The sequence below is a fragment of the Cnephaeus nilssonii genome, assembly GCF_951640355.1.
Source record: "Cnephaeus nilssonii genome assembly, chromosome: 3".
NCBI lineage: Eukaryota > Metazoa > Chordata > Mammalia > Chiroptera > Vespertilionidae > Cnephaeus > Cnephaeus nilssonii.
In genome coordinates, this window is record NC_137074.1 from 64,525,849 (window position 1) to 64,539,722 (window position 13,874).

At 41.8% G+C, this 13,874-nt stretch overlaps 1 protein-coding gene across 1 annotated transcript in view; it reads left to right on the top strand.

Annotated features, from left to right (window-relative positions):
• Positions 1-66: 66 nt before the first annotated feature.
• CCDC191 (coiled-coil domain containing 191) overlaps positions 67-13,874 on the top strand; it is an 80,262-nt gene continuing 66,454 nt past the window's right edge. The window contains exons 1-4 of the mRNA XM_079766641.1: positions 67-351; positions 2,639-2,677; positions 9,104-9,245; positions 12,150-12,287. Of these exons, the coding sequence (XP_079622767.1) occupies positions 262-351; positions 2,639-2,677; positions 9,104-9,245; positions 12,150-12,287 (409 nt within the window). The 5' untranslated portion in view covers positions 67-261. The remainder of the gene's footprint in view (positions 352-2,638; positions 2,678-9,103; positions 9,246-12,149; positions 12,288-13,874) is intronic.

Here is a 13,874-nt window from a genome sequence, read left to right on the forward strand (position 1 = left end):
GCGGGCGCCAGGAACAGGCAAAAGTAATCTCCCAGCGAACTCGAGCGAAAGCCAGGACCCTGGACGGCTGTCGTTGCCACGGGTAACCGAGCTAACGCGCTCCTCCTGCGCAAAGCCTCCTGGGAGTGGTGGTTCGCCGGCGCCCCGTGCCTGCCTTCCTTGCGGGCGGAGGAACTACATTTCCCAGGGAGATGCGGTAGCGAAGTGGGCAGAGGAGCGGCTGTTTCGGCTTCGGCCAAGGTCCCGACCTGAACCTGGAAAATGCTGCTGGCGCCCCAGGAAGGGTCCTCCTCAAGGAAGAGGACGGGGCTGAGTCGCTGGAAACAATTAACAAGGAAGCTGAGTCCCAAGGTGATCCATCCCAATCGGGAGTTACGGGGCGCGGGGACCGGTTCCCAGGCCAGCCGCGTCCCCGCGTGTGCTTCCTCCCTCTTCCACCCGGAGCATCCTCATCTGGCCCGCCCCTGCCTTTACCGCCCCGGAGCCAGCCTTGCCCTGGGGAAGGGGCCCTAGGAACTCTGGGGTCTGGGTTCCTTGCGGCTTTGGTGGGCAGCATCGTGAAGAACTTTCCATCTAACGCTTTTCACAAATCGGAGAGTCTGGTAGTGCTCGTCCGGTTGAAGAGAATTCAGGAACTCTTTTCGCCTCCTACTTACTACCACCCCACAATTTTAGAGAAATTCCCGCACATTCATTTTTATTTTTTATGTTTTGCAAATCAGGGAACTGATCTTGATTGGAAGGGGAAGATCTTCACGTTAAGTTCTCGGCCTGATATACAAAATACCTAAAGTGAATTCATTAATGCAAGTGGGTACTGAATATATAAATCCTTGATTTTAAATTTCTAAATTCAACCATCATTTTTAAAATAGACCCTCTTTGTATTTGTTCCCTCTTTTGATGAATTGGCATCCCATGGAAAACTGACCCCATTTTAAACTTGAAACATATGTAAATGGCATGTGCAAAGTCAGTCACAGGAGGTGTGCTTTCCGCAGACTACCTTTTTAACAGCCACAAAAATAAAAGCCTTAAATGTAGGTGAGAGTACCAAAATGGAGCTGGCTTCTCAGCTTTCCGCTCCAGAGCAGTTTCACCAGCTGTTTTCACCCTTAAGTTATACTTTCTTAAAAATCTAAACTATAGACATGTGGCCTTTCTGAAGGCCCTAGGCAATTGTGCTTACAGTTTATTCTAAATATACCAGCTAAATAACGCACTGGATATATTTCACTTGGTGAGTATCTTGCCCCAGATACTGGAGGGTGCAGATTGGGACATTAGAGAGTTGGAAACACAGTCTGTGTCTATTGTAATGTACCAGTTCCATTGGATCCAAAATAGGTTATGGATATAGATTTGATGATGAAAAGTAAAAATTTGGGACAATTTCTTAGGACTCCAAAGGAAGGATTTTTGCTGCTAGTGCTCATTGTTACTGCCTAGAGGATGAAATGGTAAAATCATAAGAGCTCCTCAAAATTCAGTTGTGTTTTAATAGAATCAGCGCTTTGTTACAGTAACAAAATTATTCAGCAGCACAGCTGCATTAATAATTTCTCTGTAAGGCACTTTGAAGGTGAACTGTTATGTAAGTGAAAGTATTATATCTTTTCCTCCTCCATATTTACATAGTCCCTTATTTATTTAAAAATCCACCTGAATTATTAGCAAAGCAAATACCTCTATTCATTAAGTGACTATTAGGGGGAATTCTCCAAGCTTTTGAATGTTACAGAGAGTGAAGAAAGGAGGTGTATGACTTGTCTGATTAATATGTAACTGACCTTGGTAGAAAGTTATGTGATTTCTACTTCATTTTCTGCTCTGTAAAACAGTAGAAGATTGATTATCCCTCACTGCACCTCCCTCCCCCAGTTCTTACTGGACCAAACAATATCCCTACTGTACGTAAGATAAGAAGGCCTCATGCCCTTACCGGTTTGGCTCAGTGTATAGAGCATCAGCCTGTGGACGAAAGGGTCCTGGGTTCGACTCCAGTCAAGGGCATGTACCTGGGTTGCAGGCTCCTCCCCGGCCCAGGGCCCATGCAAGAGGCAATCAATCGATGTGTTTCTCTCACATCAGTATTCTCTCTGTCTTCCCATCTCTTTTCCAATCTCTATAAAAATCAACGGAAAAATATCCTCCGGTGAGGATTAAAGAAAAAAAAAAAAAAGGAAGCCTCGTGCTACAGGCTACTCCTGGAAAAGGGGGCCTAAGGAGAAGGGCAGACCCTTCTCCAAGCAGATTTGCTTCTGTGACACTTGAATAAACCTGGCAATCTGTGTTTGGGTTTTTATAAGGAATGTAATACCTAGCATTCCTCTGTCTTGGCTCTTAACCCAGGATAGCTTGAAAATGCTCATTCCTGGGCCCTACCCCAGACCAAGTAAATCAGAATCTGGTGGGCCTCGGCAGGAGATAAAAACATTCAGAAGCTGTCCCAGAGAAGGCTCCGTGTTTCTTCTTCCTATCATCCTTCTGGGTGCTTTTGTTGCTGAAGTTTCTAATGAAACAATTTGGGGAACGAATAAAGGACACTTTCATGTACTTTAGTCAGAAGGATAGATTAAAATGGCAAAGTTGATAATGATATTGCTGTGTATTAATATCCTGTATATATTCTCCACAGACTGCTTTTGACCCTGGCAATGTGGGACACTGGATTGAGGTAAGGACATTGCACAAATTAAGATAGAAAGAAAATTGAGAGTCAGACATAATCAGATGGAAAAGAAATACAAATAGGTCTCCATTTTGCACATATGTTGTTTTTGCTCCCATGTGACTATATATGTTGCCTCAGTTCTTTAGGCAAGGAGAGGAGAGGAGAAGCCTTAGGAGAGGCTTCCTCAGATCACTGAAAAGACTGCTGTAGTTACATTAACCTCCGGGACCCATGCACTAGGTAAAAGCTATGTGTGCATCACAAGTAAGAATCTTCTAATGACTATAGCAATCCAAAAATGGAGTGGGCATTTTTATAAGTGTTTTCTATCACAGGAGTTTTCAAGGGGATTCTAAATGGTCACTTAATGTTAACAACTGATGAAAAATACGTTTGATTCAGTGAGGGGGTGTGGGGGTTGGATTAGATAACCTCTGAGACCTGAAATGTACATATTTTTTAGTCCAACTACCATTTAAGATGAAAATACCATTAAACCACTTGAGGTGAATGCCTCTGAGTATCAATTTGGCAACTTGCCATACTCAGTTCATTTGTGCACCACATGGTTTAAAATCATGTGGCTTTTCCTGGGAAAATATTCTTCTACCTGGTAGTATTTTGAAGAGTTATTACTTACCTGAATTGATAGAAATTATGAGCTTCAGGCCAAATGGAACCTAGGCCAGATATCATTGTTCACCATTTATTCATCCACCCAGTATTTATTAAGTGCCTACTAAGTGCTAGCCCTCCATTTGGGGCACTAGAAATAATATAGTACACAGGGCAGGTGCAGGGTCTGCCTTCCCAGAATTGATGGTGAGGGATAAACAAAGCTGTTGGGAGAATTACAGGTGTAATGGAAGCACGTGGTGAGGGGTTGCTAATATCGGTGGAGCCATTTTCCTCTTTCATGTAGTTGTTAGCCAGCTTGACTCGGTTAGATATTTATCATTCCTTTAAAATTTCTGCAGTAGCTTTTTTTTCCATCATGTCCTCAAATCTCCCATCTTGAAAAAAATTAGTAAGTCCTCATTTGGTTAGATTTTATTATTCCTCTAAAACTTCTGCAATAGCTCTTTTTCCATTATGTCCTCAAATCTCCTATCTTGAAAAAACAACAACAGTAAGTCCTCTTTTGACCCCTCCATCCATTCTGATTGCCATACAGTTTCTTTCTTGTTTTTGTTTTGTTTATCTAACCTCTTTGGATATGTAGCCTGGACTTCTTGACATTGTATTTTTATTATCCTCTAGTGCCCACAATTATTTTACTATTTTCTATTTCTTACCACTCTACAGAAACTGTCATAAATGACTTACTGACCAAATCTAATGGTCTCTTCTTTGTCCTCAAACTTTTTAATGTTCATTTGCTCTAATTATCACTTTATTATTCTAGAAATCTTCTCTTCCATTATCTTTTTTAAACACTGTTTTCTCTTGCTTCTCCTACCTCTCTGTTAACTTGTTTATCTTCTTTTCTGATTTTTCTCCCTAGTATATCACAACTGTAGGTATATCCTAAACAGTTATAACCTCTGGACCTAAGACTTCCAAATCCACTTGAGTGGACCACACTCTCAAAAACAGCTAAGACCTTTTTATGTGGAAGAGGGGGGAGTATATGGAAAGGATGTGGAGCATGGTGAAGGTTTAGGGAGGGCTTTCTTCAAAACAGAAAAGGAAGGTCAGTGTAACTATAGCACTGGGGACTTGACTGAAGCAGGTACTCCTAATTTTTTGCGGTACCAAAAATTGAAAGATCAGATTGATCCAGTCCTGAAAGTTCTCAGTGGAAAGGCAAAGGAACAAGAGATGTGAGGCTTATGTAAGAATAGAGGCCCGGTGCACGGATTTGTGCACTGGTGGGGTCCCTCGGCCTGACCTGCAGGAATCGGGCTGAAACCAGCAGTCTGACATTGCAAGAGGGCATAGGCCAGACCATGGTACCCCATCGGTGCATGAATTCGTGCACCAGGCTTCTAGTATGCATATAAGATCTTTGGTTAATCTCTTCCCGCTCTTTCCCCTCCCCCCTTCCCTCTGCGATTCATCAGTCTGTTCCATGTTTCCATGCCTGTACATTGAGCATCTGCCCCCTGGTGGTCAGTGCGCATCATAGCTACCGTTTGAATGGTTGAACGGTTGTACACTTAGCATATTAGCCTTTTATATATATACACTAGAGGCCCAGTGCATGACATTCGTGCACTGGGGGGCAGGGGGTCCGTCAGCCCAGCCTGCACCTCTCTCCTTGGGCCTAAGCCAGCAGGCAGACATCCCCTGAGGGATCCTCAGTGCTGCCACAGAGGCAGGAGAGACTCCCGCCACCACTGCTGTGCTCGCCAGCCATGAGCCTGGCTTCTGGCTGAGCAGTGCTCCCCTATGGGAGCGCACTGACCAACAGGGGCATTGAGCGTCTGCCCCCTGGTAGTCAGTGCGTGTCATAGCTACTGATTGTTCTGCTTTTTGGTAGATTTGCATATTAGGGTTTTATTATATAGGATAGTAGCTGAATATCCACACAGAATAGGAAAGGAAGGGACCTTTTAAAGGACTCATGGGTTGAGGGAAAGAGGAGGCATATGGTGACTGGAGGACTTGGTTAGATGCAACACCAATGTAATGGAGTAGGGGAGTGAAAGAGAGACATGGATATAGGAGGTTGATGTTGGAGAGGAGGTTATCATCATTTGGTTTGACCAATGGAAAATTCTGTATGACATGGTTCAGGATGACCATGTCAATGGGTTGCTGAAGTGCAATGAAAGGGAAAGCTGTTGGAATACAGGAGATCAAGCAAACCTTGAGGCTGGGAAATGTGTGTGGGTCTTCCTCGGGGTTGTTGAAGTCACTTAGAATCAGACAGATGTGGTAGAACTATTAAGTCTTGGGATAGCTCACCCAAAATGCAACTGTCTACTACAGTTTACAATTCATCCTCATCCTGATTTAATAGACTAACTCATCTTCTTACTGCAGTACATTCTGCTACTTTGAGCTTTTCAAACATTTTCATCATGTCAGCTCTTCAATCTTGAACCTTCAAGTGGTTCTACATGCCATCAGATGAAACTCTAAATCAAGACTGGCATTTAATGCCCTCTATCAGTCTACCTCTAACAACCCTTTTACTGATACTCTGTGTGACTCCCTGCCAGGCTAATTTCCTTTCCCTCCATCAGATAAGACTTTCTTTGCGTTGACTCATGTTGATCCCCATCCTGGGATACCCTTCCTCTTTGAGAGGCTAATTCGGATCCTTCCCTTAAAGCTCAGCTTAAGATGCCCCTCTCAGTAAACAACTCCCCCTCACCTCAACCGCCTAATCTCCTCTTCACATACTCTTCTTTGGAATTATTTTGACACTCATACACACAGATACAGTGGTAAGTATTTGCTTGTATACAGCGTTATTAAAAAAGAAGTGTGTACTTTCGAAAATATATTCCTCCCAAAATTATTATATATGAACATGAAGTTTTCACATTCAAGAAACTCATGTTTGTACTTCCCAGCCTTGAGGAAATATAGGAGTGCCTTGTAGCTGCTGTTTCTGCTATCGATGGTGATATTCTACAAAGAAGTCTAGCATGGACAATAGAATTGATGTGCCATGGCACATCAGGAGCACATACAGGCATGCCTCACTTTCTTGTGCTCTGCTTTATTGCACTTCACAATTAGTATGATTTCATCAACATTGAGGCAAGATCCTTTACCAGCAAAAGCATTATGACTTGATGAAGGCTCAGGTGATGGTTAGCATTTTTTAGCAATAATGTATTTTTTAGACATAATACTATTGCACACTTAATAAATTACAGTATAGTATAAATATAAATTTTTTAAAAACTATGTTTTTATTGATTTCAGAGAGGAAGGGAAAGGCAGAGAGGAATAGAAACATCAATGATGAGAATCATTGATCGGCAGCCTCCTGCACACCCCCTACTGGGGATTGAGGCCGTAACCTGTGCAAGTGCTGTGACGGGCAATCGAACTGTGACCTTCTGGTTCATAGGTGGATGCTCAACCACTGAGCCACGCTGGCTGAGCTAAACATCCTATCTAATAAAAGAGTAATATGCAAATTGACCATTACTCCAACACACAAGATGGCCACCCCCATGTGGTCAAAGATGGATGCCGCCATGTGGACACAAGATGGCCGCCACAAGATGGCTGGCAGAGGAGGGCAGTTGGGGGCGACCAGGTCTGCAGGGAGGGACAGTTGGGGTGGGGGGGACCCAGGCCTGCAGAGGAGGGCAGTTGAGGGGGGACCGGGCCTGCAGGGGAGGACAGTTGGGCAGGAGGGCAGTTGGGGGGGGACCCAGGCCTGCAGGGGAGTGGTTAGGGGGTGATCACACTGGCAGGCAGAAGCGGGTAGGGGCAATCAGGCAGGCAGGCAGACAGGCAAGCAGTTGGGAGCCAGCAGTCCTGGATTATGAGAGGGATCCCAGATTGGAGAGGGTGCAGGCTGGGCTGAGGGACACACACACACACACACACACACACACACACACACACACACACCTGTGCATGAATTTCATGCACTGGGCCTCTAGTAACTTTTATATGCACTGGGAAACCCCACAATTTGTGGGACTTTATTGCAGTACTCACTTTATTACTAGTGGTCTGGAATCAAATTCACAATATCTCCAAGGTATGTCTGTATTGAAAATGTATAAGATCATGGAAATAATTGAGATAAGTTCCTTTACAATCTATATGCTTACCTATAACATAGCTACTAAGAAATAAACTTTGGAAAGTATTTACGGTTTTGTTTAATCACCCCTGTATTGCTTTAGAATTGTTTTTGAGTTATTGCATACATGTTACATGAAACAAACCAAGAAACAGTGAACTCTTTCAGAACAGAAGATTTTAGTTTTGTTTTTCCCTTCATGTTCACTATAGAGCTGGTAACAGAGCTACCATTCAATAAACTAGTTTAAAGAATAAGTTGTTCAATCGACACAATGTTTATTTCATTGAAATATAATTTAAGATGGACCTCTCCTGTCTCTTATATGTTTATTTTGAAAATACATGGTAAGGATATAATATTTTAAAACAAAGAAATATTGAGATTATTTCTAATCCTTAGTATCTTCTAGTGCTTGTGCCAATCATATGAATATCTGGAGGAGAGCAGTCAACAGAGGGGGAAGTTCAGTGTAAAGGTCCTGAGCTGGGAACATGTTTGCATATTTGAGGGGGAATGAACAAGGAGGTCAATGTGGCTGAAGGAGAGGGAGCAATGGGGAAAGTAGCAGAGGAGGGGTTGGAGAACTCACAAAGGGCCTGGCGGTGCAGGACCTTAAAGCACATTATAAGGACAAGACTTTTATTCTGAGTTGCATGAAATAGGGACCCATGGAGTTCTAACATGAACTCTATTCAAACTAATGGTTTTGAGTGGAGTTCTAACATGTTAGGCCTTTCATTTTGAAGGGATCTCTCTGGTGGGAGACTATTATAGAAAACTTGTCAGGAAATTGTGGTGCCTTTCAGGATAATAGCAGTAGAGGTGACATGAAGGGGCCAGATCCTGGATGCATTTTGAAAATAGATTTCCTGATATATTGTATCTGAAAGAGAGAGAGAGAGAGAGAGAGAGAGAGAGAGAGAGAGAGAGAGAGAGAGAGAGAGAGAGGATTCAAGAAGCATTTTTAGGAACTGAAAGAATGGAGTCATCACTACCTAAGTTACAAGACTGGGAACACAACAGGCATGGAGAAAAGCTGGTTTGTAGGGAGGGGGAAGAACGGGGGCTTAATTGTAAAGTTAGTTCTTTTATAATGTGCAGGTAAGCCAGAGTGCCAAGAAAGTTTGTCCACCTCTGCCAATTCCTCCCCGAACCCCTGAATTTGGCCAACTTTTTACTAGATTCTTACTGTTGAGTTAAAATATTCTGAAGACTAAAGTTCAGTGGCTGTGTATCCCAATTTTGTTGCATCTATAGTTTGCCTCTATGGTGGCTGGTTCCTTACAGAGTAGTAATTTGAGGAAATATAGCTGCTCTGCCTCTGGCTCACATTCATATGCAAATCTTAATAGCATGGAAACTAATAAAATATTATATTTTTATTTTTAAAATATTCAAGTGTCAGCATCCCATAACTAATGCTCTAAACAAAAGTTACCTAAAGTTTACATAACATTTTGTTCAAATGTAAACATTGTGAACACCTGTTAAAACTTGGTAAAATATTAACATTTCATGTTTATTGAATGAAATTATTTGAGGTGGATGTTTAAGCCTCACAGTTCCTTCAGAAATGGGAAAAAAATGAAATTATTTTAGTAGCTGGTTAAAAAAACAAAAAACAAATTCTTGAGGACTAGAGAGAAATTTTCTAACTTTGAACAAATTCGTCATCTTATTGAATTTTTTTTTCTGTTACATTAAAGACAGTGGAGAAATCCTCAGAATTTGGAGTTTCAAAATCATTTTCAGCTGGAAATTCAGATTTATCCAGAAGGATTTGGGGCCAAATGATAGATTTGGAAACATCTGAGCAAATAGAGGATCATGATGAAATCTATGCAGAAGGTAAGAGAATTCAATTTTTTGCTGTGAGATTAACAACTCTTTGGAGTACAACTTATTAAAGCATAACCTGTAATGAATTTCAGAATTCAGAAAGAAAGCTTTTCTTTCTCTTGTCTTTAATTTTTGCTTATTTTATTGCCCAGAAGCTAATTTACTTATTTGTTATCCACCCATTGTCACTTAGGTGTCTTGGTTATCAGATAGATTATCGGGTATCACAGTGCTTGTATTCAAGTAACCTTTATTTTACTTAATAATGGCCCCAAAGTGCAAGAGTAGTGATGCTGGCAATTCAGATATGCCAAAGAAGCGGTAGGTGTTTCCTTTAAATGAAAAGGTAAGTGTAGAACAATAAGATATTTTGTGAGAGAGAGAGAGAGACCACATAACTTTTATCACAGTACCTTGTTATAACTGTTCTATCATCATTAGTTATTGTTAACCTCGTATTATGCCTAATTTATAAAGTAAACTTATTATAGGTATGTATGTATAGGAAAAACATTACACATAGGATTTGGTACTCTCCACTGTTTCAGGCATCCACTGGGTGTCTTGGAACGTTTCTCCCATGGATAAGGGAGTGAGGGGATACTGTGAACCCCTCTCTATCAATGAATGGTGTTTAGTAGATCTGAATTATTCTGTACATAAGTTATTATACATATAAATATCTGAATTATCATGCACAGGTTACTCAATAAATATCTGCTCCCTTTCCCTGCCTTCCTCTGAAAGCCGATATTTGCTGCTATTATACTTTTTTGTTATTGTTAATCCTCACACGAGGATGTTTTTCCATTGATTTTTAGAGAGAGTGGAAGGGAGGGAAGGAGAGGGAGAGAGAAACATTGATGTGAGAGAGACACATGGATTGGTTGCCTCCCACACGCACCTGACCATGGCCGGGGATGGAACCTGCAACCTAAGTATGTGCCTTTGACCAGGAATTGAACCTGCGACCCTTCAGTGCGTGGGCTGACATACTAACCACTTAGCAATACCAGCCAGGATGCTAGTATACTTTTTACACTTAGTTTCTACTACCTTGATTCATTTTTTCCTGTTTTATATATCATACATTCCTATCTATATTAAGTACCTTTTAGCATCATTTAATGTATAGAAACACTCTATTTCCTCAGAGCTATGTGATAATGCTAATAATGATTAAGGTAATGCTGAAGTAGACATTTTGTCACCTATATATTTAAGAAGATTTTCTGACTACCACTAAGAAAGAAATCCAAATGGACTTGACTTCCAGGATATCCCACTCAGTTTTTATAGTTTTCTCCTATGTCAGTGACCGCTCCTTCCTAGTTTCCTGGTTCTGCCTTCTCTCTTCAGCCTCTAAATACTGGAGTTTCTCAGGGTGAGTCCTTCCTCCTTTGGCAACCTCATCCACTTCTACAGCTTTAAGTACCATCTGTATGCTAACAACAGCCATATTTATTTCTTCAGCTTGGACCTCTTCCCTGAAATACAGATTCGTGTAGCCAATACCTATTTGACATCCCTATTTGGATGTCTCAAAAGCATCTCAAAACTGAACTCAAGTCTAAAACTGATCTGATCTTCCCCCCAAAGCTGCTGCCCCCTGGGCCTTCCCTGGCTCAGTAAGTGGTATCTCCATCCTTGCAATTGCTTAGGCCAGTGGTCGGCAAACTCATTAGTCAACAGAGCCAAATATCAACAGTACAACGATTGAAATTTCTTTTGAGAGCCAAATTTTTTAAACTTAAACTACATAGGTAGGTACATTGTTATTAACTTAATTAGGGTACTCCTAAGTTGGCCTTTGCTAAAAACTCAAGGGGCCAAAGAGCCGCATGTGGCTCGCGAGCCGCAGTTGCCGACCACTGGCTTAGGCCAAAAACTGTAGATTTCTTTCTCTTACATCTCATATCCAGTCCATCAGCAAGTCAAGTCAACTTCACCTCAAAACATTATTTTTTATAATGACCATTTTTAATACCTCCACTCCTAGGCCACCGTCACCCCTCTCCTAGATTATTGCATTTGTCTCCCAGATGGTGTGCCCTGCTTCCGTGTGTGTCTCCTTATAGGCTATTCTAACATCGTCATCGAGTGATCTCTGCTCACAACCCTCCTGTGGCTTCCCACTGCATTCAGAGTAAAAGCCAAAGTACCTAGAATGGTGTCAAGACTCTAAAGAAGGGGTTTTCAGCCTCAGCACTATGATAATTTTTGTTGTGGGTGCTGCTGTGTACATTGCAGGATGTTGAGCGGCATCCGTAGTCCCTACCCGCTAAATGCCAATGTCACCTCCCCCAGTAGTGACAACCAAAAATGACTTCAGACGTTGCGAGATGTCCACTGGAGCACGATTTCACCCTAATCTAGAACCACTGCTCTAAACTTGATCCCCACATTACCTCTACCACCTCATCTCCTACTGTTTCCTCCAACCTCCTTCACTCGCTCCTCTCCAGCCACTGCCTACTTACTATTTCTCCAACACACTAGGCACTCTCCTGTCCTAGGGCCTTTGCACTTGCTTTTCCTCTATGTGGAATAATCTTTCCTTACGTAGCCATGTGGCTCACTTCCTCACTTGCTTTCCTTCTTTGTTCAAGTATCTTCTCAGTGAGGCCTCCTTTGACCACCCAATTTAAAAATAACATCTGTCTTCCATTTCTTATACACCTTTTCTCTTTCCCCGGCTCTGTTTTTCTGACTTACTTGTTTATAGTCTCTCTTCCCCAGTTAGAATGTAAGCTTCATGGTCTGGTAGGTTTTATTTTTTCTGTTTTGTTCCAGAACAGTATGTGACACATGGTCAGTGCTCAATTAATATGTACTGAATGAATGAAAACAGTGAATGAAGAAAGGTCTCTGAAGTAGCTGAAATATTAAAAGATGTTTTTGTTTTATTGATAGCTCAGGAGCTGGTCAATGACTGGTTAGACACCAAACTCAAGCAAGAACTAGCAAGTGATGGGGAAGCTGAAGACACTGTATCCAGTATCCCTCCTGTGTTAGAAGCCAGTGGTCATTTGAAATATGACAGGTTTGATGGTAAGAACTGATCTAATCAGTCAAAGCTTTAACATCCAATTAATGTGTCTAAGAAGTCTTTTTAATTGTTTTGAATAATAAATGTTATTTGACTTTTCTGTGTGTTAGTTTTATAATTGGCTTTAATTTTTCTTGATTCAATTTAAATTACTTATCTATATCCTCAGTAAATTCATGATGTTTTTTTAAATTAAAATATTCAATTATTTATAATTCTTACTAGAGGCCCGATGCATGAAATTCGTGCAAGAGTAGGCCTTCCTTTCCCCTGCCGCCGGCACCAGCTTCCCTTCAGCACCTGGGACCTGGACTTCCCTCCGGCCACCGGTACCCGGGACCTGGGCTTCCCTCTGGCTGCTGGCACCCAGGATCCAGGCTTCCCTCACAGAGGCAGGCCCTGCCCACCCGCTGCAGCCCGCTGGTTGGTGGCCTGGGCCTCCCTCTTTGGGGCAATCATGGAGCCTCCCGATTGATAGCCCCGCCGGCCGGTGGCCTGGGCCTCCCTCTGCGGGGTGATCATGGGGCGATGGCCAGGCCCCTGACCAATCACATCACACCCACCTTGGCTGGCCTGGTGCCAGTGGGTGTCATAGCCCAGATGGTCATCTGGATGGTTGTTCTGCTGTTCGGCCATTCGGTCGATTTGCATATTACACTTTTATTACATAGGATAATTATAACAGTAAATAATGCTGTTTAAGAGTGCCTCTTCCTATATATTATTGGATGTCTATTTACTTTAGAGACTACATTTAAACACCCATATATCATTTTATATTTATAAAATGCTTCTTATATCTTTATAAGGAAAATAATTACTTATACACATAGCTAGTTAAATAGCTAACTTGTGATGATTCTTCAAATGTAGCCAAAGAGCCTGAGATTTTTCCCCTGAGCATAATGGTAGGCATAGTGACAGTGGTGGCAGCTCCTTATGCATTACTCGTGCCTTGGTGAATTCACCTGGCAGCATTCCCCTTGTTAGGACTCTACAAATCCCCAGCTCAGGAATCACAAAGTCATGAGCTCTTACAGTTAGAGGAATCCTTCAAGTCTGAACTATTCTCTTCACCCCACAGATAGAGATCCTTCTCCAGTATACCTACTGTGGGGTGCTATAATCTCTGCCAAACACCTCCCAGGATGGAGAGGCTGCACTTGGGAGGAGCCTATTCAGCTGTTGTGAGGCTCTGATTGTCACAGCATTCTCTCTTAGGAGAATTAGAATTATGTCCTCAGTAACCTTTACCCATTAGTGCCACAGAAGATAATATTGTGTTCCCTCTTCGATTGATATTTCTCACATCAGTGTTTCTCTGTCTCTCTCTGTCTAAAACCAGTAGACATTTATCCTCAGGTGAAGATTTAAAAAAAAAAAAAGACAGATTGGCAGAATGAATTAAAAATATGACATAACTATATCCTGTCTATAAGAGACACAATTTAGTTTCAAATATATAAATAAGTCGAAAGTAAAGGATGGAAAAAGAAATACTATGCAAACAGTAACCAAAAGAAAACAAGAGCAGCTTACTAATATCAGAAAAAAATAAAGTAAGATAAAAGAAATGCTATAGAGACAAA